We start from the raw sequence: 24,652 nt of genomic DNA, 5'->3' as shown, positions 1-24,652 counted from the left end.
TAAAACATTCTCACCAAAAGTTGCTATCATGGGCACTATAAGCCAAATATCAGTAAAAATCAAGAAATGCAAAATATTTAATCATAACTGCATTCTGTATCTACCATTTTGTCAATCCTGAAAAAAAATGAAAAGTCTAATAGCAACATTACAATGACTGTCATCCACATTCACGGCCACCAAAAATTCATTTGCAGGGAAAAACCATTCAGAAACAAACACGACTAAGAAATATATAATGAAATCTGAGTTTTTATAGAACTGGAGTCAAGCAGAAAGCTCAATTTGATTCAACTTCGCGTTGATGATGTTAACGACGGATTCTTGCAGTAGCAAATACAAAATATCTGGCTGCATTAAAGTTGGCCTTCCTTGTTGCTAGCTGGTTAATTCCTCTTCATCAGGCTTCCACAAAGCAAACTCCTAGAAACACGAAAGAAAGTCGAATAAGAGTGAATCCAACCAACAAAAATCTAGAGGTACTTCAATTGCATCATTATAGAAATCATAGAACGATAAGCTTCAAATAAACTATAAACTCCAAAAACAGACAGCATATCCGAGACAAGTAATGTTTGAACGTATATTTGTTGATAATGAGTACAAAGAAGTACTTGGCTAAACTCAATAGCCTGGCGTAACTGAGAACCACAGATTCAATAATCATATAGTAAATGCGACATTTGGATGATATTTCAAGGTAACAAAAACGTGTAAACTTAACATAACACATACTTGTTAATCTTACGGTCTTAGTCAGACAAAGTAGTATGCATCGTACTTAGCCCAATAAGGGTTATAAACAGGAAAGACACAACTCGGTGACAGCTACCAAGGTGGTTATCACATTTAATTTTTTGTATTATCGAGTTAGGGAAAGAAGATCCTATTGTGGTATGCAAGGTACTTGTAACAATGAAAAATAAGTGATAACAACTACTTAAGTTGGAAAACTAGGATCAGTCACTAGTGGAAATCAGCAGTTTCGCAACCGACAGAGCAAGTCATTTAACTCGTATCTATGACTTGCTTTGTCGGTGAAAGAAACGGTAGCTGTTTGAGCGTCTTTTTCAACTATGACGTGAAACTGGGGGTCGTTGAAAATCTTATATCAATGACCGATTTTAACGGTCCAGATGTTAAGGCTGACATTGTCAGTCGTAGATATAAATTTTAATATAAAAAAATAGGTTAAGATTGCCTGACTAAATCTGACTACCAAATTAAACTCAAATGATAATTCAAATGAGACCCAAATCAAACTCAAATGAGAATCAAATTAAATTTGCACACAGATAACCTTCCAATTCAACATTCAATGATTCCCTTGGTTCAACTTACACAAAAAAGGAATAAAATATTGAGTTCAGAGCAATAAAAGTTCATTCAACAAGAAAAGTAATTAAGTTCTAAGATTTAGTTACACGATGATAAACTAATATACGTTTGATTACACAGCAAACGGCAAACTCCGATGACGATGAACTTAGCTAGCCCATACTTCATGATGAAAAGTTACCTTTACTGCAAAAATAATTTCCACCATCAGCTGATTAATGCGGGGAGGTCACAATACTCAACAAAATGTGCAGAGCGTTTCCAGTTCCATCCCCACAAACCACCACCAGCACCCATACAACAACAGAATCACCGAATAATAGAGTACGTGCAGCAAAAAATAAGTTTCCAAAATCAATACAACCAACATAAAAAGACAAGCTGACAAGTTCTTATAACTTCATAAAAACACTAGATTACACGATAACATTTTTTTAATGATATTAAGCTCTTCCCCACTGACACAACAAAGACTGCATTAGTTTGTTTACAGGGCGGGAGAGAAACAAAGCTTAAGAAATGTATCCAAGTAGAAATCTAATATCATGAGTTTTATATTTAAAATGCTCAGTTGAAAGGTAATGATAAAGATAACTCTTTGAGATTGTATCATGTTAACTTGTTTTCAACTAGGCTAAACACAAAATTGGTTAAAAAGACCAAAATCAACAATTCCTGGGTGAAATAGACAGTTAGATTTTGATACTGTTTAAATGGACAAAAATGTAAAAATAGGTAGGATGTAACCAGTTTCATCATGCCCATATTCAAATATTTTTTCTTATTACACAGGATGTATCCAGTTTCATCCTTAAGCAAGGATGAAACATCCTTACTATTTTTTTTTTTTTTGGCCATTTCACCCAAACTATTTTTTACTCGTCCATTTGAACCGTGATTTAAAAATATGTGGACAAATGACCCATTTTCCGTAGGCTATAAGAGATGGAGATATACTTCTTACCTTTCACAAGCATCCCAACATACTGATGATCGAGGATATTTAGATGTTTATCTAATGTCGCCATCAACTGCTATCCAACTATCTTGACACAATCATTCAGTGGCAATTCACAAAATTGGATGTTACCTGGAAAATTATCAAAGCGATTAAATCTCAAATGTATGTATCTTATCTTAGAACTTCAAATAACTTTAGTTCGTAGCACCATCGTTGGTAATTGTAACATCACAGACACCATCAAAAAGCATTTTGTTTAATCCAACAGGTCCAAAATGACGATATTTGAAGTAAACTTGACAAGCCACGACTTGTAAAACAGATGACTTGGAAAGAATAATCCCACCAAGTCTCTTACCAGAAAAAAAATTAACGAATTGACTGAGTGTATCTCCTGCCCCTCTAAGTGGCATTTGACGATGAAGTTTCCTCTCGCAGAACATCATCCAAATGATACACACCAACTTTTCCCTCAACTGAACTATCTATATACAGAAAAAATTGATATAGTTAGTCACGAAATGTAATAGAATTCCATCAAAAACGAAACGACTAGAGGATAAACAAAGTAGAAAAAAAGTCAAGTGACATTAAGGAATGTGGTAATAAAATAATATAAGGGTACATAATTTTATTTTTCCCTTTTCATAGGTAATAAGCTGGGGAAACTAAAGGTAGAACCCATACGATGGATAGTTGGAACCAGAACGAAGAACTCATGAACTTAAAATATGAACCCAAAGTCATATGTCGAACCTAATGTTTGACTAACTACCTGTACAGACATGCCCTAGAGAACGTCCTTTTATGGCGGGTACAAACATGCCCGAGCGAAAATTTAATTAGCAAATTAAGCATGGAAAGAGTAAACAAAAAAGCAAGCACCATGAACAAATATGACTATGGTTAGAGGTTACTTTCCTAATAAAGATCAGTTAATGCAGGTTCATTTGACAAAAAGTCTCAACTTAACTTCCTATGTTACATAAAAAAAGTGAAAGTACACTTGAGGATGTACCAGTGCTGCTAGGAATGATACTGAATGAAGCAGCCCTTCCACCTCTCCAGTCTTTGCGTGATGGACCATCAAATGTCTTTTGTTTTGCTGAAACACATGATTGAGTAAACAGAAGATACAGAGCCATAACTCTTAAAATTAATTTCAATAAATCGCAGTAGAGAAAACTAGACTAACAAGTCACTGCATGGACAGTGGTCATGATACCCTCAAAAATGCCTAATCTGTCATTGATGACCTACGCTCATGACTTCATCTCTTATCTGTAATATGGAAGGAAGAAAAATGGTTACTTCCTAGACTAACATGCATAACAGTTATAAAGTCCAATGTCTGGATTATGGCTATGATTATGCACCTGAGCAAGCACCTGGTTGTGAGACATAACTGAACTATTCCGACAACTTGAGATTTCATAGTAAATCCAAGCATACATATATAGGCATAGAAATGTTCAAGATCCTTTCCAAGCAAAAATACAAAAGCTCATTGTCAAATGTGGATAACAACCACATAACTGAGATTCAAAATTGATAAATTTTGTCTAATATACTGTAATGTAAGTCTGCTTAACTAGTACATTGCTTTACAACGACCAAGATGCGAGAAGAGTGGTGAACAGTTACCTGGGTTGTTCTCAGCACAGTTAGTCCTTCAACTTCAAAAGTTAACCTTACGGCACCATACTTCTTCACTATTGTTGCTGATGTATGTTCCACATACCCAAGTTTAAATCCTGAAAGTCGAACTATAAACTTGATACGATTTGTAATGAGACTTGGAGAAACTAATAACTACTAAAATGATAACAAGAAACAAGGCTCAGATAGGTTCTTGTGAATTACCTGGGTCAGAGCGGTGCTGATCCAATATTTATGTTTGTCAATCCCCACCTCTCATCAATAATATACCTAGAAAGGCAAGTTACATTCAGAAACAATGCTATATAATAGCCAAAATAAAGAAGAATTGAAACTACTCTGCAATATATCTTAGAACTAAATGAAGATGACAATAACTCATGGGATAGTAATTCATACCTCTCCGGTTCAAGCAGCCTTTGTTGGAGCAATTATCTTTTCTCAGTACATCAACTGCTTGAGAAGTACAAGCCATAGTTGAGCCTCTGACTAAACTAACAGCATCAGATTTCTCGATTTCATTCCGTGTTGTGCAGGAGAATGCAATATCACACCTTTCGTTCCAAGGTTTTGCATCCTCGTAATGACTAACTTCTCGATAATGAACTGATATAGAATTCCAAAAGAATACATGGCATATGACACTGTAAGAGTACCAGAACGTGAATAAAGTAGAGAGTAACATATAGGTAAGCAAGCTAATTCAGAAGATTGGCGCAAGTGGTGGATTTCAGTAGGTTGTATCGGGCTTTTACTCTAAAATCATCAGAGTAGGACTTCAAAAACAAGTACGAGTCTTCAAAATTTCAAAAACAAGTACCATTCTTCCAAAAACATTGGCACACATGATGTAGTGACTTATATTTGAAATGGTATGTTTTCTTCTTCGCAGAGCAACTAAATAGTATCTCATCTTCGAAATTTAATCATACAACTCATGCGCGATACAGATGGAATATACCCATTTGACAACATTCTTCAAACATCTTATGACACCAACTAACTAAAATTTCAGATAATTCATTCAAGAACCTAGGAATGTACAGGAGAGAGTACCCATTTGTTATAAAGCTTGCAAACAAAAATATCCATTTGAGATCTAACTAGTTTAGCAACAACATCCTTAAAGCACTAATCATTTGACAACATACAAGGAAAGATCATTAAATCTGTAACACCGTTACCTTGGTACCTCCACACTGATTTTATCGGGAGTTACTCTTGTTCTTACTGCAAACACAAAGACGAAAACTTAGTGGCTGCACAAAGAGAAACCCTTATAGAGATACTGAGATAAACTAAGAATTGAGCACTTTATAATCTTCCTCTACCACATACCAGTACCACTGTAAATTCCACCAATCCCTCCTTAGGAACAACATCGACAATGACATCAGATCCACCACCAACTTGACTGCTCTATTACCTTCTCTACCTCTAAGATTCAGAAAATAAAATTGATCATCAAAAAAAAAAAAAAAATCCAAAAATAAAAGGAAAAAGAAAAAATATAAATATGACTCACCGCTGAAAAGAGATGAGCTTTTAGATAAGAGGTAAGTGGTCTAAGAGTTCTTGATGTTGATCTATGGATCCGGGAGCTCCTTTTCCATTTACTGAAAAAAAAAAACAGGTAGAAAAACCCTTGCTTCAAATCAATATCACACTAATCATGCAACACCTTAGATGCAAATCACATCTCACATCTAATTTGATCCCCCATTATTTTTTTTAGGGGTAACTTATAAAATGCCCATATGAAAATATGAAATTAAGAAAATGCCCACATTGTTTTCGTAATATATTTAATGACCATATTTTGACTTTTTCCGTCCCGTTTTATTGAAAAACGGCTGACGGAAGTTACTGCATACGTGGCAATAATATGGTTTGCGAAAAGACATCCGAGCCCCTGAAATGTCTTACTAGTTTGAGTTGGAATGGTGATTCTGGTTTGAATCGTCACCGAGTTAAGCTGTGAGTCACTACCGACTCGAGCTAAATCGAAACTCAAATGAGTAAATCACTGTTCCTCCTCTTCCCCAATTTTCTGTTAACAAAACCCTAATAAATTTTTTGGTATTCAGCAATAATTATTTTAAAATAAAGTCACACCATTGAAAACTATCACATGAAGAATGAAGATTCAATAATGATTCAATCAAAAAACAACGAAAGAAAAAAAAAAACTCGATCAGAATCAATCATCATGTTGTTATTCTTTACTTAATTGGATCAAACAACCGACCAAAAAACATAAAATTTCTCAACACATCTCTCAAAAGCGAGAGAAACCCATACAATTTACATTAATCAATGAAAAAGGGGCTTCAGAAATTGGGTTTGATTTGGGATTATTTGGTTGTGCTATTGTGATCCGTGTGGACTAAGTTGTTAATTAGAAGGCAAAAGAACAAAGGGCTTTGCCGCTAATGTAAACTTTCGTTGCTGCCATTTTCTCTTTACCTCCCGGCGAACTGAATTTTATTTGTTCTTCCTAAATATATACTCTGAAACCCTAAAATCAAGCTATACCAGTTTCATCAATCGATAAAATAACAAAAGAAACCTTAAGTTTGAAAGAGTTCCTTACTGGCAGTCACCACTTTTGCTTCTAACACCTCAAGAACCATGATTTTGTCTTCATCAGATTTATAAACAAGATATATGGAAAATGTATCACGGCGAGAAGGATGAGTACTCATCCTAGTGATTCTCTCTTCACCGACCATAAGGTTCATCACACACCTAAAATCTAAGCACGTGTAATTCATAGTTAATCTCTTTAACCACGTGTAGCCATCTCTGAAAATTAATCCTAGCCATAGATTTTTAAAGGCAATGGTCAGATGACAATAAGTTATCTAGGGTAATTTAGTAACTGCACCCACAAAATCTTATCTCCTCAGAAGAGAAATTGACCAAGTCCACCGAATTTTACTGCTTCGAAGGAATTGGCCGGAATTGTTAACGGTATGGGCATTAAATATATAATGAAAAAACCGGGGTCATTTTATTAAAAGCATTTTTCCACATGGGCATTTTTTTAAACTCCTTTTATTTCGATTTTGATAAGAATAGAGAAATAATGAAGCTGAATCTGTTCCCAGCAGATTTGAGATCTACAATTCGACTAGCGATTTGAGGGATTTCAGATGACGAATCTATAGAAGGTTTATTAGTTTGGTTGAAATAGCATCTGGGGTTACTGATTTCTCCACCAATTTTTTGAATCCAGGACTGATTCAGTGGGTAATCGAGCTAAAATGTCTATTGTGATATCCACCGGAAGGAGTCTGTTGAAGTAATCTATAGATGAATGATAAAACCCTTTTTAGATGAAGAAGAAACAAGGAGGATTTGCAGAGGATGGATGATGATCCGTGTAGAAGTTAGATCTTAAAAAGAGGGATTTACTATTTAGTCCAGAAAACCCGACCCGGATTACTGGCTAGTCCAGCGCCAAAAAATATTTACTCCCTAGTCTAAAAAAGTGTTAAAAAGAGTAAAATTACTCTACTAACCCTATTATATAACATTACGTATAATAATACATATGTTACTACATATTACATATGTAGTATACTTGTATACAGTATACTAGTAGTATACTAGTAATAACTAGTATGTAGTACGTAGTAATAACATATGTAGTATGTAGTATACTAGTAGTAACTAGTATACTAGTAGTAATATGTTATGTATTGATACTACATATTGACATGTAGTATGTTATGTATTGATACTACATATTTACATGTAGTATGTTATATATTGATATGTAGTATGTTATGTATTGATATTACATATTGATATGTAGTATAGTATACTAGTTACTAATATACTAGTATATACTAGTAGTAATTAGTAGTAACTAGTATGTAGTAATAACATATGTAGTATGTAATATACTAGTAGTAACTAGTATTTAGTATATAGTAATAACATATGTTGTATGTATTATACTAGTAGTAATATATTATGTATTGATACTACATATTGATATGTAATATGTTATGTATTGATACTACATATTGACATGTAGTATTTTATATATTGATATGTAATATGTTTGATATGTAGTATGTTATATATTGATACTACATATTGATATGTAGTATGTTATGTATTGATACTACATATCAAAAAAAAAAAATTGTTATGTATTGATACTACATATTTTACTACTAGTACTAGTTACTACTAGTTTACTAGTATACTATACTATTGTAGCATACTAGTTTAGTATAGTAAAGTAGTTACATAATTTACTAGTAACAATAAGATATTTTTGTTAATACTAGTACAATACATATTAATATGTAGTATCACCGTATTGATACTACTAGTATGTAGTAACATACTACTAGTAACATTTACATGTGTTGATACTAATTAGACCTGGAAGGGTGTTTTAGGAATTTATAAAATACACTTCATAGTCTCCACGAAGTTTTTGGACTAGAGAGTAAATAATCAAGTAAATTTTTTTCACGGATGGACTAGTCATTAACTGGGTCTGTTAGAACTGGACTAGCCAGTAATTCTGACTTTGGACTTGACTTGACTAGAGTGGACGAGCCATCAATCTAGGGTTTGTAGGAATTGGGGATCTTGGGTGCGGAGGAGGAGAAAAGGTGAGTGAAATGAGTCAATCGCTCTTTCAGAACCGAGGATAAAATCCAGAACTAGTTGGTTGACTTTGGACTTGACTTGACTAGAGTGTACCACATAGGTGCAGATACAATATTTAGAGGGTGATACCACGGTTAGACGGTAGATATGGGTGTTTCGTGGGTAACACCATTGAACGTCAATCTTAAAAATTTTGATCAGTAAAAAAGCAAAATCACAATTTTGATCAGTAAAAAAAGCAAAATTACAAGGAGTTAAAATTTCTAAATACGTTTTGTAAGCAAAATCCCAAATTCAAATTCAAAAACAATTATCATAATGGGAACGTACCGGCCGGATCAATGGATCCCCTCCATATGTTAACAATCCATCCTCAATAGACCATAGACAACCCTCCACTTCTCTGCATTTCAGGACTGCTCTCCAGGTGCTAGAGAAATTTGCCGGTAATTTTGAACCCCAAAATGGACCGTTTTTCCGGATGGTCCTAGGTCAGACTCTAGGAGATACATCGTAGAAATCTCTTGAGAATAGAAAGGCAATTCTGTCTATGTAACTCAAGCTCGGCTATAAAGCGAAAAATGGATTCAGATCCCAAGATAATTCAAATGTGTATACCCTTGTTTTCATTGGAATCAAACTGCTTGAATTTATGTTGATTTCATGTGCTCCCCAATTTCCTTGCACCTTAAATCAGTTGCATTCTCCCCAATTTCCTTTTGTGTCCATCTTAGCATTAGTTGTCATGCACAAAGTACGCGTACATCTTGAAATTATTTCCCTAAAGTGGTATGTATGACTCGTTATTTCCATCATAATAATTGCACCCAGGATCTGCATTATCCAGATTTTAACGTTAATCCATTTTACACACTCACAGATAGTCGCAATAATGGAACTAAATTTTCCACTGGATTAGTATACACAAATTTAATGGTGTTTTTTTATTTCAAAATTCAGTGTTTAATGATTCTGGTAGTCATGTTTGGCTGTTTAGATAGGTGCAACGAGTGGCCACTGAGGCATATGGTGATAAATTGGGGTCTGAATTCAGAGGCAGGTTGGGAGGCAAGCCCATACCTATAACATTCCCATGGGTTCTTGACTCGTGAACTCTAAGCCGACTGTTTAGATAGTGTTTCAGAATTACAAGTCAGAAAGAATTAGAATTCAGAATTAGCAATACATTAATGATAAATATGCAGCTCCTTTTGACAGTGCCAAAATTAAAAATCATAGCTTCTACAGCCGCCCTCTTATCCCCGTTTATGATAAGAATGAGATAGTTGCATATGAAGGATCCTCTACAGCGTAAGCAAGAGCTTCAGCTTGCTCTAGATCCCAAGTACTGATTCAGATTTCCACATTTGCAAAGCTCTCCTGCACAATAATGTAAAATAAGATTCATGCCTGCAACATTAACACTTAGTTGAAATTTTGAAACATCCACAGTAAGTTTGAACCAGTTACGTAGACAACATTATAGGGAAAAACAGAGATGGGTACTAGTGATTCAGGCTTGCTGGACCTTACAGAATTCCAATTCCATAGACTGATGCAGGAACTAGTAAAATCTTATAAGCAGGAATGTTCAGCAGAAACAAATGCAACAGACCTAGTGTCACTTACAGGTTAGCCATTTCTGGCAGATCAAATCAGGGTGCCGAGAAACCAGTCACATCCCATGGACATTTGTGTTAAAAATGATGCAATTTAAGATCCAAGTGAACCTTAGTGTTGTTGAAAAAGAGTGGAGGTAGGAAAAAAATATGCGGATAACTACAATTACAAGAATCATATGAAGATCGCTAAATCTTTGCTGCCAACATTTACTGCATCCTTGGCACTAGTGTGTTCGGTGTCTAGCCAGAAATGAGCTTTCCAATGGATATGGAACCTTAGGTTACTTACATAGCATTATTTTGAGACAAACAATCTTGATAATATTATGACAGTTGTAACGCTTATCTTGATAGCTATAACAAAGAATCCTGCCTACTTCACTCTATTGTTCTTGATAAATTTACTGATCAATGATGACAGACTTAACTACTGTTTCCTATTCGGACATCCAATTTTGTGATACGCAAGTGATTCTACCTTAACATACTCGGAGGTGCAAACTTGGATCCCCAAATAATAAAATTTCTATTGCTTATATGAAACAAGTTACTAAAGTATGCATCACATTCTCCAATTGAATTTAGATCCAGTGACCAATGCAACAAATTGCACATTCACAGCAGTATAGCTTAAGCAAAAAAAGAAACGACTCAAGTTTAGATGATGACATAAAACAGATATGCGGTAAGTTTTTCAAAATGTTATCAACCCTGGTAACAGATTTCCAATGCAGATGGAAAAGTAGCATTGTTGTAAGACATAAAAGTAGCTTCGTTGTAGTTAACAACAGAGTTAATGTAGATCATGATCGCTATCACAGAGAACTCCGCCGTCCCGACTTTGTTGTTCTTACAAAATGTAGAAGAATGATGACAATCATTAGTGTTATTTCTTATTCAAGGTTCTAGTTATGTGCTATGAAAGCGATTGTACCTTAACAAGATAGACATGCTGATGTAGTACATCTTTCTCTGTATCAACAATGATTGTTGATCCTTTTCTTCTGTATCAATTGTAACAGTTGACCTCTTGCTTTTGGATCAACTATGACTGTTGATCCCTTACGTCAGTTTAAGTCGCAAGTATTTTCTTTTCTAGTTTTCGTCAAACTCTTTCCTTTAATCAGTTCATGTAAGTCTATATAAAGGCTGGAACTCTTGTTTACAAGACACATCTTATTACACATCTTATTATCAATACTATTATCAAGTTTGTTTATTAGCCTTTTATCTTAGAATCTTGATCCTAGAATCAGTTTTCTATTAAGTTTCTAACGGAACTTAAACCAATCCCTGTTATCCTTATCTGTGCTGCACTACATGCAGAGGTTCGGATTTGAATTGCCAAATTGTCTACCAATTAGGCTAAGAAGTAAGAACAAAATAGACCCCCTCATAATGGTTCGTCCAGACAATTGCATTAGAATTCAGAAGATACGGGGCATTAAATATTGGCATACGGAAACGGGTATGGACTGCTTCATTGACACTTTTTCTCTCATTTTTACATTTACTCCATAATCAGAGAAATGTGAAGATGAGAGAGAAATGTTTGTCAGCTCGGAAAAGGGCCTTGTGTAAGCTGCAGTTAGGAAGTGACGGCATGTTAACCCTTTACTGCAAGAAAAATGACTTGACTAGAGCACAGAGACACAGTCTAACGAGAGAGACAGTGTTTCAGTTCTTATTTAATAGCTAGATACAACCTACATATCAGATACAGATATGGTGTTTTCTTCATTTTGAAATCATAAGATTAGATACTTAACAGATGCTAAGTATTGCTAAGCCATCCCTAACCAAGTTTGGCATCAGCCAAGAGTAGCCAACCAGCCCCCTTGGTACATTGATTTGCACATCTGATTCAAAACCAACTGTAAAAACCATTTGTGAGAGGATTTGGTTTCAACTTTCAACTGAGAGAAATGCGTAACTTTTTAAGAATCACAAAGTTAATCTTCATAGAAATAGCAAAAGTCAGTGATATAAGTAAAACCTTGTTGTTTGACTTATACAAAGTTGAACAACTTCGCTGCTGTTCATAAACTATTGTTGAGGTGTATTTGTTGTCTATGTACTATCATGGGTCGGCACTGGCAATCAAGATGAAACAATTTCATTTCACATAATTCATCTAGCAAGAAACAAAATTAAACAAGAGAAAATGCTACCATCAATTGCAGAACTAAGGAGAAATCTGTGCAAAAATGAGAAACATGGACTTGGATAACATTTACCGATAAGCACTACATTAAACATATCATTATCAATACTTATCAAATTTATGACTTGGTACACAATGGTTTGATCAAAGGAAGTCAAATTTGAGAGCCTCTTGAACAAAGGACATCAAGTTTGATCTAACAACATCAACTCAATGGTTTGGATTGGATTGGAAAACCACACTAATGACATTCTCCTTCTTAAGCTGAGAACAAAGTAAATTGATGCCATTGTAGCATTGTTTCAAGAGAAGCAATCCTCTTGGTTGTGGTTAACGACAGATGAAACGTAAATCTTGATAGCGATCACACAAAAACTCTATTGTTCTCAAGAAATTAATTGAAAAAATTGAAAAATGGTGACAAATTTTAGTGTTGTTTCTTATTTCAGGCTTCTAATTTTATACTATGAAAGGCATTTTACCTTAACATAACATGCAGAGGTGCAAATTTAGATTCTAAATTATTATACGAAACGAGTTACTGAAGTATGCAATACACAGTAAGCTTTATATAATACTCATTAAGATAATGCCCGAAGGTTTATCTATAATGTGAATTCAGAAGCTCAGCAAAGATTATCTGGTAACAAGTGTATCCAGGGATCTCATCTTGCTAGCTCCTTTGTAGGGATCAATAGGTTTCTGTCTTTGGCTGAATCCATTATTTTCACATCATCTTCTCCCAATTCTTTCAACGAAACAAAGGTTGTCTTGTGAGGATATATTTGACGAACTGCATCAAAAGGCATAAGCTCTTTCTTGGTAAAGGAAAATGGTAGTCTTCTGGGAAAACCAAACTCTTTACTCCAACCCAATGACTCTTGCTCAACCAGCTCTTCCGTGTCACTATTATCGTTCTTGCCTTTCATTGGACGAATGTCATTACAGAAGCAGTTGGTGTTTTGACAGTGATATCTGATACCATAATGTAAAACCCCACCCAAAACCCCTACAGAACCATATGCATAGAACGAAGAACCTGGTGGCAGAGGAGGTGGTGAAACATGTTCACAAACCTTTTCCTCAGTCATATCAAAAACAAATACCCTTCCTTCTCTTATATCTACCCAATGCAGCGCTCCATTCAGAAAAACACCAGCTGCAACACATGATCCGCAAGACAGAATATCAAACCTCCCAACATTTCTCCAGCCACGGCCACTGCCAACAGTATACACCAAAACCTCAACAACATTGAGGTCCGTTCTTAACCTATCGATTTGAACAACTTTATACTCTGTTAGATAAAGGAAGTTAACCAAATCCTCCGATCCAAGGAATAAACTCATCAGAGCCCGAATCTCTGATAAATTTTGGTTGCTTGACATAGTCTCTGGTCAAGGGGTTACAAATACAAAAAGCACTAGGATCTCCGTATAAATTGAACCATCTAATACTATCAACAGGAGTTTCATTATACTCAAAATAGTGAAGTTCTTGACTCTGATCTAAGACAATATAACTTAACTTACCAGAATCAGTGAATCGATTAAGACGACTTGGATGCAATTGACGGAATGACGGATGATGAGATACAAGATTTCGCCATGGTTTACAAACCAATTTGCAATCTAATACTGACTCTGTTGGTAAACAGGTAATAATATCTAGTAGGATGTCTGTTGGGAGATGATTGAAATTTCCCATTTAACTAACAAAGTGGAATTACACACAGTTACAGGGTTCGATTAACAGAGATATGTTAGGGTTTTTTTTTTTCCAATCTTTTTGAAGAATTGGGAATTTTGGTTGTGGAGAGAGAGTAAAGGAAAAGCGTTTACTGAGAAAGAAGACCAGTCCCCGCTACAAAATAGAAGGCCTTTTGGGATGGCCAAAAAGCGTCCCAAGAAGCCCTAAAACCGTCCCAAGAAACATTTGTGACGGTTTTGTGTCCGTCCCTTATTTTACCGTCACTAATATTTTTTTGTCATACTTTTTTTTAGGGACGGCCTAAAAATAGTCTTAAATTAATTATCCCGTGACCTATAGGGACGGTCAGACCATGAACATCCCAAATAACCATCTCTAGGGACGGTTTTGAAAAAATGGCCGTCCCTAGAAGCCACTTGTTTTGTAGTGCCCCGAGTTAAATTGACTAGATTTGTGCCCGTGCTACGCACCGGGCATTTTTCTTTCTTTTAACTTGATGAGTCACAGGTCATCCCCTGACCCGTATCGATGCATTTTCGATTTGGTGTGTCACGGAGCTTTGCCTCGCCTTGTGAGATGTATTTTCAATTTGGTGCAGCGATGCGAATAGATTAAAAGATGGAAAAAAGATAGGAAATATACGTGGATTTTATTAAATTTTTCCTTTTTATTTTCACGTACATTTATTTTTTTCCTTTTATTTTTGTGTAAAATGTGTGGGGTTTTTTTCTTCTTCTATGTATTAATTTGGAAAAAAGAGTCATAATATGGTAGGTATTCGACTTCTAAATCGAATTTGGATTTCCATAAATTTCCAAACACATTAAATTAAAAAAAAAAATTAAATCAATTATACGTTGCGAAGTGTCCGCACCAAAACGCTCGTTTCACAAAATTCGAAAAAAACTTATTTCGACGAATAGGAAACGAGGATTTTCTCACGGTTCAACGTGGGAGCTAATTTTGTCTAGGCCTTTAAATCTTTAGATGTGCTTTATTTCTTTTTTTTATTGACGTGGCATAAAATTTGTGCTTTTACCATTGGTCGGTAGTAACTAAAATTTACAAGGCTTATCAGGATTCAGTAAAATATCGTTATTATTTTTTAACTTATACTACAATATATCCTTATTTTATCTTTTTTTTAATAAGATACCCCTTAAATGCCACATGTCATGTCTACAATCATTTAGTATGTGATTAAACCACGTCAGCCCATCAATCCATGTCTCCACTATATAATTCGTCAACTCATCCGCACTAAATAATGGCAAGCATTGTACCGAAGGTTGCCATTTCAGATACTACAAATTATCCTGGATACATTGAAGCTTGTGCCACTTAATTGAGGCATATAGTTACATGATAAAATAGGGTCATTAAAAAATAATTCATAGAAATCCCTTATCCATTATCTATGTTAATATCTAATATATTCTTGTTAAATTACTGCTAATTCGGATTATTAAATAATATTTAATAAAGTTAATCCTGAAATTAATTTTCATTAATGCATAATCAGCACTTGTAAAATTTATAATTTTATTCGAAAGACTCGATCCAGAATCAGTTTATGTTAGTAAATTTGTAAACCGATTCTGGATTGAGTTTATGCCAAATGATATTGTAAACCCAGAATCGGAGTTTGAACAATACCCATAAAAACCGATTCCAAAAATCGGTGTTTCTATATGTTTATATAATATGATTATGCCTTGCTTTCAGAAACAAAATATTCATTACATAGTTTAAAAAATTAGCGCACTACATATATAGGATTAAGTATGGGAATTCTATAATTTGACACATCAAATGCTCGTCAATGAACCTCCGAGCACGTCGGTACGACGTAGTATATTCTTTGTGAATCCCCACCTCACATTTCATGGTTGGATCTTTCTTCATTAAGTTGCTGATTTTCTTGTACCAAGGTAGCGTTCTGTCTGCCAAGTCTCGTTCGCTGCTCCACGGGATCTCATTCTCTTTCCCTTTCTTGTCGAAGAGTCTCTCTCAGTTGTTCCAGTGTCATGTTATCTTCTTTTATGTTTTCCTATCCTCCCTCATGAGTATCGCCCTCTCCTTCGATAATTTCAGTATCAGTTGTGTGAACTGATCCTTATTGTAAGTTATCTCTGTTCGGATATACATCTTGCTCATGAGTTATTCTACGTCTTCCTCCGGCAATTGAACTTTCTCCTCGTTCCATTCTTCCTCATTTTTCTTCTGAACGCTTGCTTCTCCTCGATGCTATTATGTGTTTTGCTCTATTTGGCACTCTTGTCATTAAACAACTTCAACTGGTAATAATTTAACCTTCCACCACTTTTGCTACGGATCTTAGAACCAACCTTTTTTTTAGAGCCAGATGTATCAATTCGAAAACTATGATAATTCTAGATCTTCAACACGAATTATATTCTAAAATATAAGAAACCATTTATTATACTTAAGTGAAGGAAAAGCAATTTGCAGATTCTAGCCTTTTATACTCGAGAACAACTCTAGTTTTCCTTTAAATATCAGGTGAGAATAAATCCCCAACCTAACTCCCCGTTTATGGACGCCAAAATGTAACTATCGAAAATCCGGTAGTACACCCGAATGAATGATTTACTAAATCTAAGACATGATTAGACAAACAAAATAGAAATTCCTTTTATTAATTCTCTATGTATGAGGATGATGATATTACAAGTATGGAACTCTCAAGAACCCTAATCGATTATCTCACCATAATTCCCTCTCCATATACAAAAATCCCAACCCATTTTAAAAATACCAAAGGTCTCTATTTATAGGAAAACGAGATAATGAATACATCTTATTTTTACTTCGCAAACAGTCATACTTTTCATACTTTTCGCCAATAACCCCGACAAGTTGTCGGTACACCTGTCTTAGTTTTCTTGTTCAGCAACTTCAACTTCGCCACTCGCCGGTGATATATTGTTCACCAATCTAACTTTGCCTCGTCACAAATGTTATCTTGCTCGCTACTCCAACTGGCTCTTCGCCTCTAACTTATTTCGACTATAGATTAACTTCGGATTATATTTTGTACTTAGATCTGCTTATCTCGAAAAGCTACAATTTTATTTCGAAGGAGTATAATTTGATTTGAGTTGTCACTGATAGCCGATCTTGGGAATGATCGAATGATCTTTTAGTGAGATATTCTACTCTAATTCGGACTATCTCGTGCGAACACGTGGCGAGTACATTTTCTATAGCTACACTTTCAAAAGATATACCACTAGAACTTTCATAACTTATTTTCCCTTTAAAATTAGATTATATTGCTACAGAGTTGCATATTTTGATGGTATGGTAATGGCTTAATGCAATAAGGTCCCTCGTTTTCCCATTTGATATAAACAATGATATGATTAAGCCATTTTTCCATCTTATTGCTTTTAACTGCTGATGCAATTAACAAATGACGATGCTTCAAAAAAAAAAAAAAGATATGCAAAATGATAACTACTTTTGCGGTCTATCCTATATATGTATGGTCTTTGGCATCATCCTAGAACAAGGAACCTCATATTTAAAACAAGTCTACTCAAATTGAGAGACCAGTTCTTCATCATAACGGTACAAACGAAATCAGAATTTGGAATCAAAATTTTAAACATGAATTTTTATATGTAATCGCACATTCAAAGATTAAATTTAGTTCTAGTTTCACTTGTTTTTGGGGCTTTGATTTTCCTTAAGCACTCCCAACTTTCTGTAGAGATAACTTTTTGATACAAAATCAAAAATTGGAAGAAAAATGAGTGAAGGTAGTGATTGGTGGGAGAGATGGGGTAGAGAAGGTGGCGGGTTGGAGATTCATTAGGTTTTTTTTGTTTTTGGTACGTTGCTGGACGGTTTAGTGTTGGGTGTAAACATAAAGCTAAAAAGTAAAGTGGTACACTATTTAGGATAAGTGAAAAATATATGGGTGGCAAATAGAATAAGTGGGGTGGTAAATAGGAAGAACCAATTTTTTTATCTATAATTTAGGATTTGTAAATTAATATCTTGAGTTGAACTGGAAAGTGAGGAATCATTGGTAAATGCTGGTATATATATTGTTCTTAAGAACTTGTTCAAGCAAGTACTGTAATTTCTTTTACTGCATCATTCGATTGGAAAACTACAAAAACTCTACGAATTTCTATTATGGTATTTGTTGTTATTTCCAGAGGTCGATGTTGATACATTATAAATATATATATACTAGGTATCACTCCGGGCTTAATCTTTTTTCGATTTTTTGTTGTTGTTGTTAAAGGCGATTCTAGTGTTTTCTGATCGTGTCAAATTAGTCGGGGCCTACAGCCCCGACCGTGGTCCCCTACGAAAATTCTAATATTTTGTTGGTCGTGTCAAATTAGCCGGGACCTATGGCCCCGACCCTAGCCCCCTAGGAAAATTCCTTAATTTTGTTGGTCTGGGCAAATTAGTCGGAGCCTGCAGCCCCGGCCGTAATCCCCTACACAAATTCCGGTATTTTGTTGTTCGGGCCAAATTAGTTTGGGGCTTGCATCCCGTCCATAGTCCCCTACGCAAGTTCCGGCATATATATATATATATGCTTAATAATTTCATATTTTGTATTTGGTAGTATTAGAAGTGGCAGTCGGTTTTTATCATGGTAGGTCCTCTTTCTCAATAACACAATGAGGCACATGGAATATGTTTGACGCCAATAAGGGATTAATTTAAGGGAAGTGATAAATAAATAATAACTCACATTGATGCTCATCGGATAATAATGGTGGGGGCTTTTTCTTACTTGTTCTGGCCAGGATAAAAAAATTCAATTATACAAACTCTTCGTAAACTCCTACCCTGTACTGATCATATCCTCGTTTATTTATGGACGATTTTCCCATCTAATCTTAATCTTTTAGAAAGTTAATAGCAATTGTATAAGATGATAGCAACCTATGGTGTAGAGATATAGAGAGAACCATTAGTGGGACCGCATGTGGTAAAAAAATCACATTCTCTTTAATACGTCAACAGTCTTACTTTCCGGAATGAGTAGCTTGATTTTCCTTACTTGTTTTATTACAGTGACCAACTTAGATTAGGAAATTAGGTTAACCATGTTTAAGGTTAGTAGCTAGGTCATGTTTAGTTTCTGTCCGGCTCATTAGCGGATGGTTATTATTGGTTAGCAGAAGGCGAGGGAGAAGACTTTAGTTGAAGAGAAACAATTCTTCTTCTGAGATGCAGAAACAAATAATTGGAGATGATGTGATGTATATTAATATCATGAGCAGATACCGATTAAGGAAACCAAAACAGCAACAGTTCGAAATTGGGAAACTCAAGGGATGTGAGTTTGTTTTACATAGAATAGAAACATGGCCATATCAGAAAAAATCAACGGATCAGACGGACGTTTATATAGAACATATAACGAACCGATCCGTGTCGTGGAATGACGAAATCGACGGTCGGATTTGTAAGACTACACACCCCACTTCTTTTTATAACAGAGATACGCTGACAATCTTATAACTTAATTATAACTCATATCTTCCTCTGCATTTGAACAATCTTATAGACACACCCATAAGAAAAATCTTTCCCACCACCAGCGCATGGTTCAAATGATGAAATTTTGGAAAGTATTATTGGCAGCAGTAGCGGAACTAGACATTATGGGTGTGTTATAGCCTTTTCTTATCCGTGGCTTAAGCGTAAGAATCACACGTCAAAATTGAAAAAAATGGCTTTTTGACTTTTTCCCTAGTGTAGTTACCCCCCTGATTCGCAGAGAGAAGGCTTAAGAAATAAAATAAATACTAGTTTATGAATTTCCTAACAAAATATATGATGGTAGATGAACGTGTATTATTTATTCATGATTAGAAGAACACATCAGCTCGGTAAAACGCCTTGAATGGTGAGTTGATCAACCTCTTGGTATTGTTCCGCAGTCCTCATCAGCAAATGAGAGCCTCGAATTCCGATTATCATATAAAATCCTCTTATTAGTCTGTTGAAATGCTCCAAAAAGCACAGCTGGCGTGTTAGAATCCGATCTACTGATAGCTAAACAAATCTTTCCTCGATATATATACCAAGTCTCTGAAACAACAAAATCTGCACCATGTTGAAAATGAAATGTTATGGTGGGTTTTCTATACTCATCATATCCAGGTATAGTATAGAAACAAAGGTGACTTCCGTCAAATACTGCAGGACGCATATGATAAACACGATGAAAATATTCCACTACAGACCGTTTAACTCTATCAAAAATGTTTTTATACATGGTGGTAAATGGAGCCCCCGAATCTATGACACAACCGCCAGCTCCATTTCTGAACTCAAATTCGTTTCTCGGAATTAGCAGTCTATTACCATCCACGCTGATACCCTCAAGAATCAAGTAATAATGCGTTCTGCTGTATGCTTTTATGTCAGTACTGCGAACTTCGCCTGGGATCGTGGCATCTGCACCAATACTTAAAAATGTGTTTCCTGTCATATCCTGGCCATCTTTCTCAAAGCAGTAGGAAAATTTACCTCCAGCCTCACCTAATTGGGTTACAAAAGAGAGTGGACCTCTTCCTAAACCAAGAATTCCCGCGATACGATTTCTACGGCTGTTTCTACCCATGGAAAAATTTGCTTGGATGAAACCACAGCCCATTCTTAGTTGAAAAGTTTCACGGCCCCTAGTTGTTGAGTCAAAAGTGAAATTTTCTCTGGCATAAATACCAGATGTAACTTGAGAACTCACATAAGGTACTTTGTAAATACAGTAGCCTTCATCATTGCATTTTTCGCAGTCAGATCTACGATCCTTACAAAGAGTTGGAATATATGATTGTGAATACTGCCAAGGATAAAGAGGTGGTTCTTGATTGAAATATTGTGTCGCACCTTGGCATTGAAGCCAAGTAAGATCACTACCTGAATCAATCACTAAATAGTAATTCATGAATCCTGGCCGACCAGGAAATGTACCTATACCCACGGATGCAGCGTAGTAAAATGTTGCTGCTTCGTAAGCCACCGGCGCATAAACATCAGGATTTATTTGTGAAGCAATGTATCGTGCTCGAGCTCTGGATTGGTCGATGAGGGTTTCTAATCTTTCATCTGGTGTCATCAAACGATCAAGAGGGTTGTAAAAGGGTGATTCTTCAGAGTCTTTGTGAATCATCCGCAAAGTAAACCCTTTGGGCTTCATTGCGATGGTTGAGTTTACCAGAATAACAATTGTTAGAAGAAAAATGAGAAGACATGGTTTTGTTCTACCCATTTGTGATCTGGAAATGATTTTGATGAACAAAATATCTAGTATTTCTGAATTTTAATTTTGGGGGATGGATTGAAATATCATGATACTAACTTTTGCCTGCAAAGATACGTTTTATATACTCTTTCATATATTAATTATATTATATATATATATATATATAGAATCTTTAATAATTAATTATTTAATTAATATGGGATTTTACGAATAAAAACAAATTAACGTAATATCTTAACACATTAACACATTGACACATTAACGTAATATCTTTTGTTTCTTAATATTAATAACCGGGGGAGTAATTGGCTGGGGGCCGGGGCCGGGGCCTGGGAGCTTCTCCAATGAAATGTATGTGATGATAAATGTCTAATAGAGGTTTACTCAATAAATACATTTGTAGATTTGTAGAGATTTAAAAAGAGTCATGAAAATTAATAACTTTGCAAGAATTGTACAGAATTGAGCAAAATTTTGCGAAGTTATGCAGAGTTGTCTAATGCCTTGCAGGCATTTGTAGAGTCCTTAAGAGTTATAAAAACAAATTTTATATGGAAATATGCATGGTAGACATAAATACAAATTTATTGTAGCTTATTTATTATAGTAACTTCAACTAAATAAAAATAAATTATTATTATATATATATATATATATCTAATTTTTTTTAAACAAAGCTTTTAGTTGGCAGCCTAGCAACAAGCTGGGCTCCAACACCTTTCTGAATAGCAATGCCTAATTTATGAAAAATAAAAATACCATAACCACTACCAGCGTCGTTACTAACCAAACAGTTCTTCAGACGCTTGAAAAAACATAAAGTATCCTCACCCAATTCTCCTAGAGTAGAAAAAGCTAAAACACCCAGACTATAATCATGGGAAACACACTTGTCCAAGTATTTAGTGTGTTTACGTGAGACCGCACTAGATATAGCTTTTCCGAGGACGAAAGAGCGGATTCCATCACCAGTGAAGGGCGAGACTCCTGTGACATCCATACAAACATTCTTGCCATTTTACCAGTTGAGCACAAGAATGTCAGCAGGTTTCAAATCTTTGTCGTCCTTCGTCAGAAAACCCAGAGAAACTTCCTTACGCACTGGCACACTAGCTTTGTAACAAATGTCAGCGACTACATCACGAACAAAATCATGTCGGAACTTAGGGCCGATATCCTTAGCACAATGAAGCGCGTGATCCCCAAAGATATCCATAGATTTGTTACAACTTGGGCATAATCCATTCTCATCGAACAGTAGGATACCAAAGCGATAGCAAAGCACAGCTCTAAACTGTCTAGGTCCAAGGAACTGATTAAGCCCACTGATGGGTACAGCCTGATGATATTTTAATTGTTGTAGAAAAAGTGGTAATAAGATTCGTTCAACTCGGATTGTGTAAAGGTTTGATTTAAGAACTAAGAATAAAAATACTAAAAATAAAGAAAATATATTCACAAAAGTTTATCACAGTATCGGGAGGTACTGAGACTTAGGATTTCACCACTAATCATAATCACTTGGTTCAAATAATGGCTCAAAACAATTCTAGCTCTTTTATAGACTCTATTTCTTTGCCAAAGGTAGATTTTGTACAACATTAATTGTAAATCACAAGCATGACGCATCAAAGCTCTAAGTCTAAGTATACGACATCAAACGAAATCACAAATAATTAGTAAAAATCATAAATCAGTTTAAAACAAGTGCAAAAGTCATGAAGAATCAATTATAATTACCAAACAATTGTGAAATAACGCTTCCTCCGTCGTCCCAGTGATGGGGTTTAGCTCCTCATATTAATCACTTGCTCAAAATACATGTTTATAGCCCAAAAGTTGATTAAAAGAATGAAAAAGTAATAAGCAGACAGTTTGCAACGTTTATAAGCGTTACATACTGACTGTTTCTGTTACAAGCGGAACTGTTACAGAACGACAGAAGCTAAGTGTTGTAGAAGGACGACAGTTTTCTGCGACAGTTAGGTGAGGGTCGATGTTCCTCGTGTTCTTCCTTCTACACCAGCAGAAACGAATGTCTGTAACTCTGATTTTTGTCTCCTGTGGTTCTCTAAATTACCCCAAACTATTCGAACTCTTTCCTTGACCTCCCATCAACTTATATATAGCCAACAGAGCGATTTAATCTCCCCAAAACTTCTCGAAATCTCTTATTTTCTTTTCTTGGCAGTTACGGCAATAATTTCTTCCCAAAATTGGTTCACGCGTTTCTGAGCTTTCCAACTTATCTCAAACTCTTCCTTAGATAGAATATGTATCTTTGGAACGAATTTCTTGCCTTTAGTCTCTGAATGTCCAAAAACAAACTCGACAGGGACCGTGTTTCCTTTTTTACTCTGTTTCCTTTTTCCGGCAATTCCAGCCCAATTCGATCGATCCAAACGCATGTATTAAACCTGTTTTGCTCAATCAAGTCCATCCCAATCGATTTCCAGTGTTGAATCACCCTGAAACTCGTTCAAATCTTCAATCCAAAATCAACAACGTCTGCATGCATTTTTCCCGCCAAAAACCGTTTTAAACGTGAAGAAGAAGGGTGTCCCCCTATCCAGTTCCGGTGTCCCTTTAGCACATGCCTAGAAATGGGTTACCCTTATCCAAAGCAGAGTCCGAATAGCAAATGTCCTCCCAGGTGCCTTTAATAACTTTTCGAGCCAATTTCGCCGCAAAAGCTTATTTCTCCAAAAACACCTACAAAGAGATAAAATACCGAAATAAGTACAAAAATGGGTACTAACAATATACACAATAGATCTATCAAATACCCCCAAACTTATTATTTGCTAGTCCCGAGCAAATCAAAACTACAAAATAAAATCCTAACTCACTGTCGCAGGCATCGTCGATTGCATTTAGCGTATGCAATAAGCCTTTAAACCCCTAGGTGGCCCTAGTGGCGGAGTGTTGTCTCCGGAGGGCTTACAAGAGATATACCCACAAAACCTTAATACTCCAGATCTACGCAGAACCTTGGAAGACACTAAATAATCTCCTTGGTTGGCATACTTATTGACTACAGGAGGAAGTACCCTGATGCGAAATTCCAATTTATGTACACGAGTTTGCACTCAAGCATAATAAAATTCATATATAAGTGACAGAGCCCTACTCATAAAGTTGCACTATGGACATCATATTCGGATTCAAAACTAATCACATGGATAAATCAAGAAGATGGATATAGAAAAACATAGATGGTTTTGATGTTTACTAAGTGAACGGCGTTTCCCATATTTGTCTGAAGGCCTCCGCCAAAATGAACCTATCCTAATGGA

General features: G+C 35.5%; 1 protein-coding gene and 1 long non-coding RNA gene across 3 annotated transcripts; both read right to left on the bottom strand.

Moving 5' to 3' along the window:
* Positions 1 to 2,225: 2,225 nt before the first annotated feature.
* LOC113328447 lies at positions 2,226 to 5,622 on the bottom strand. Of its 2 annotated transcripts, none has more exons than XR_003349421.1 (9): positions 5,484 to 5,622; positions 5,297 to 5,395; positions 5,143 to 5,188; positions 4,358 to 4,602; positions 4,163 to 4,228; positions 3,944 to 4,053; positions 3,318 to 3,404; positions 2,658 to 2,784; positions 2,226 to 2,428 (listed from the first exon to the last, which is right to left on the bottom strand). It is a non-coding gene; the product is annotated as an uncharacterized LOC113328447 (long non-coding RNA). The 2 variants fall into 2 exon arrangements; XR_003349422.1 differs by having other exon boundaries at positions 3,318 to 3,393.
* A 14,381-nt stretch (positions 5,623 to 20,003) lies between these two features.
* LOC113327905 (aspartic proteinase nepenthesin-1-like) lies at positions 20,004 to 21,290 on the bottom strand. The gene has a single exon (XM_026575022.1). The coding sequence runs from the start codon at positions 21,288 to 21,290 to the stop codon at positions 20,004 to 20,006; it is 1,287 nt and encodes a 428-aa protein (XP_026430807.1).
* Between the last annotated feature and the right edge of the window lie 3,362 nt (positions 21,291 to 24,652).

This window comes from Papaver somniferum, unplaced genomic scaffold (assembly GCF_003573695.1).
Source record: "Papaver somniferum cultivar HN1 unplaced genomic scaffold, ASM357369v1 unplaced-scaffold_107, whole genome shotgun sequence".
In the NCBI taxonomy this organism is placed as follows: Eukaryota; Viridiplantae; Streptophyta; class Magnoliopsida; order Ranunculales; family Papaveraceae; genus Papaver; species Papaver somniferum.
The sequence above is the reverse complement of the archived record's forward strand: the minus strand, read 5'-3'. Positions and strand labels throughout refer to the sequence as shown.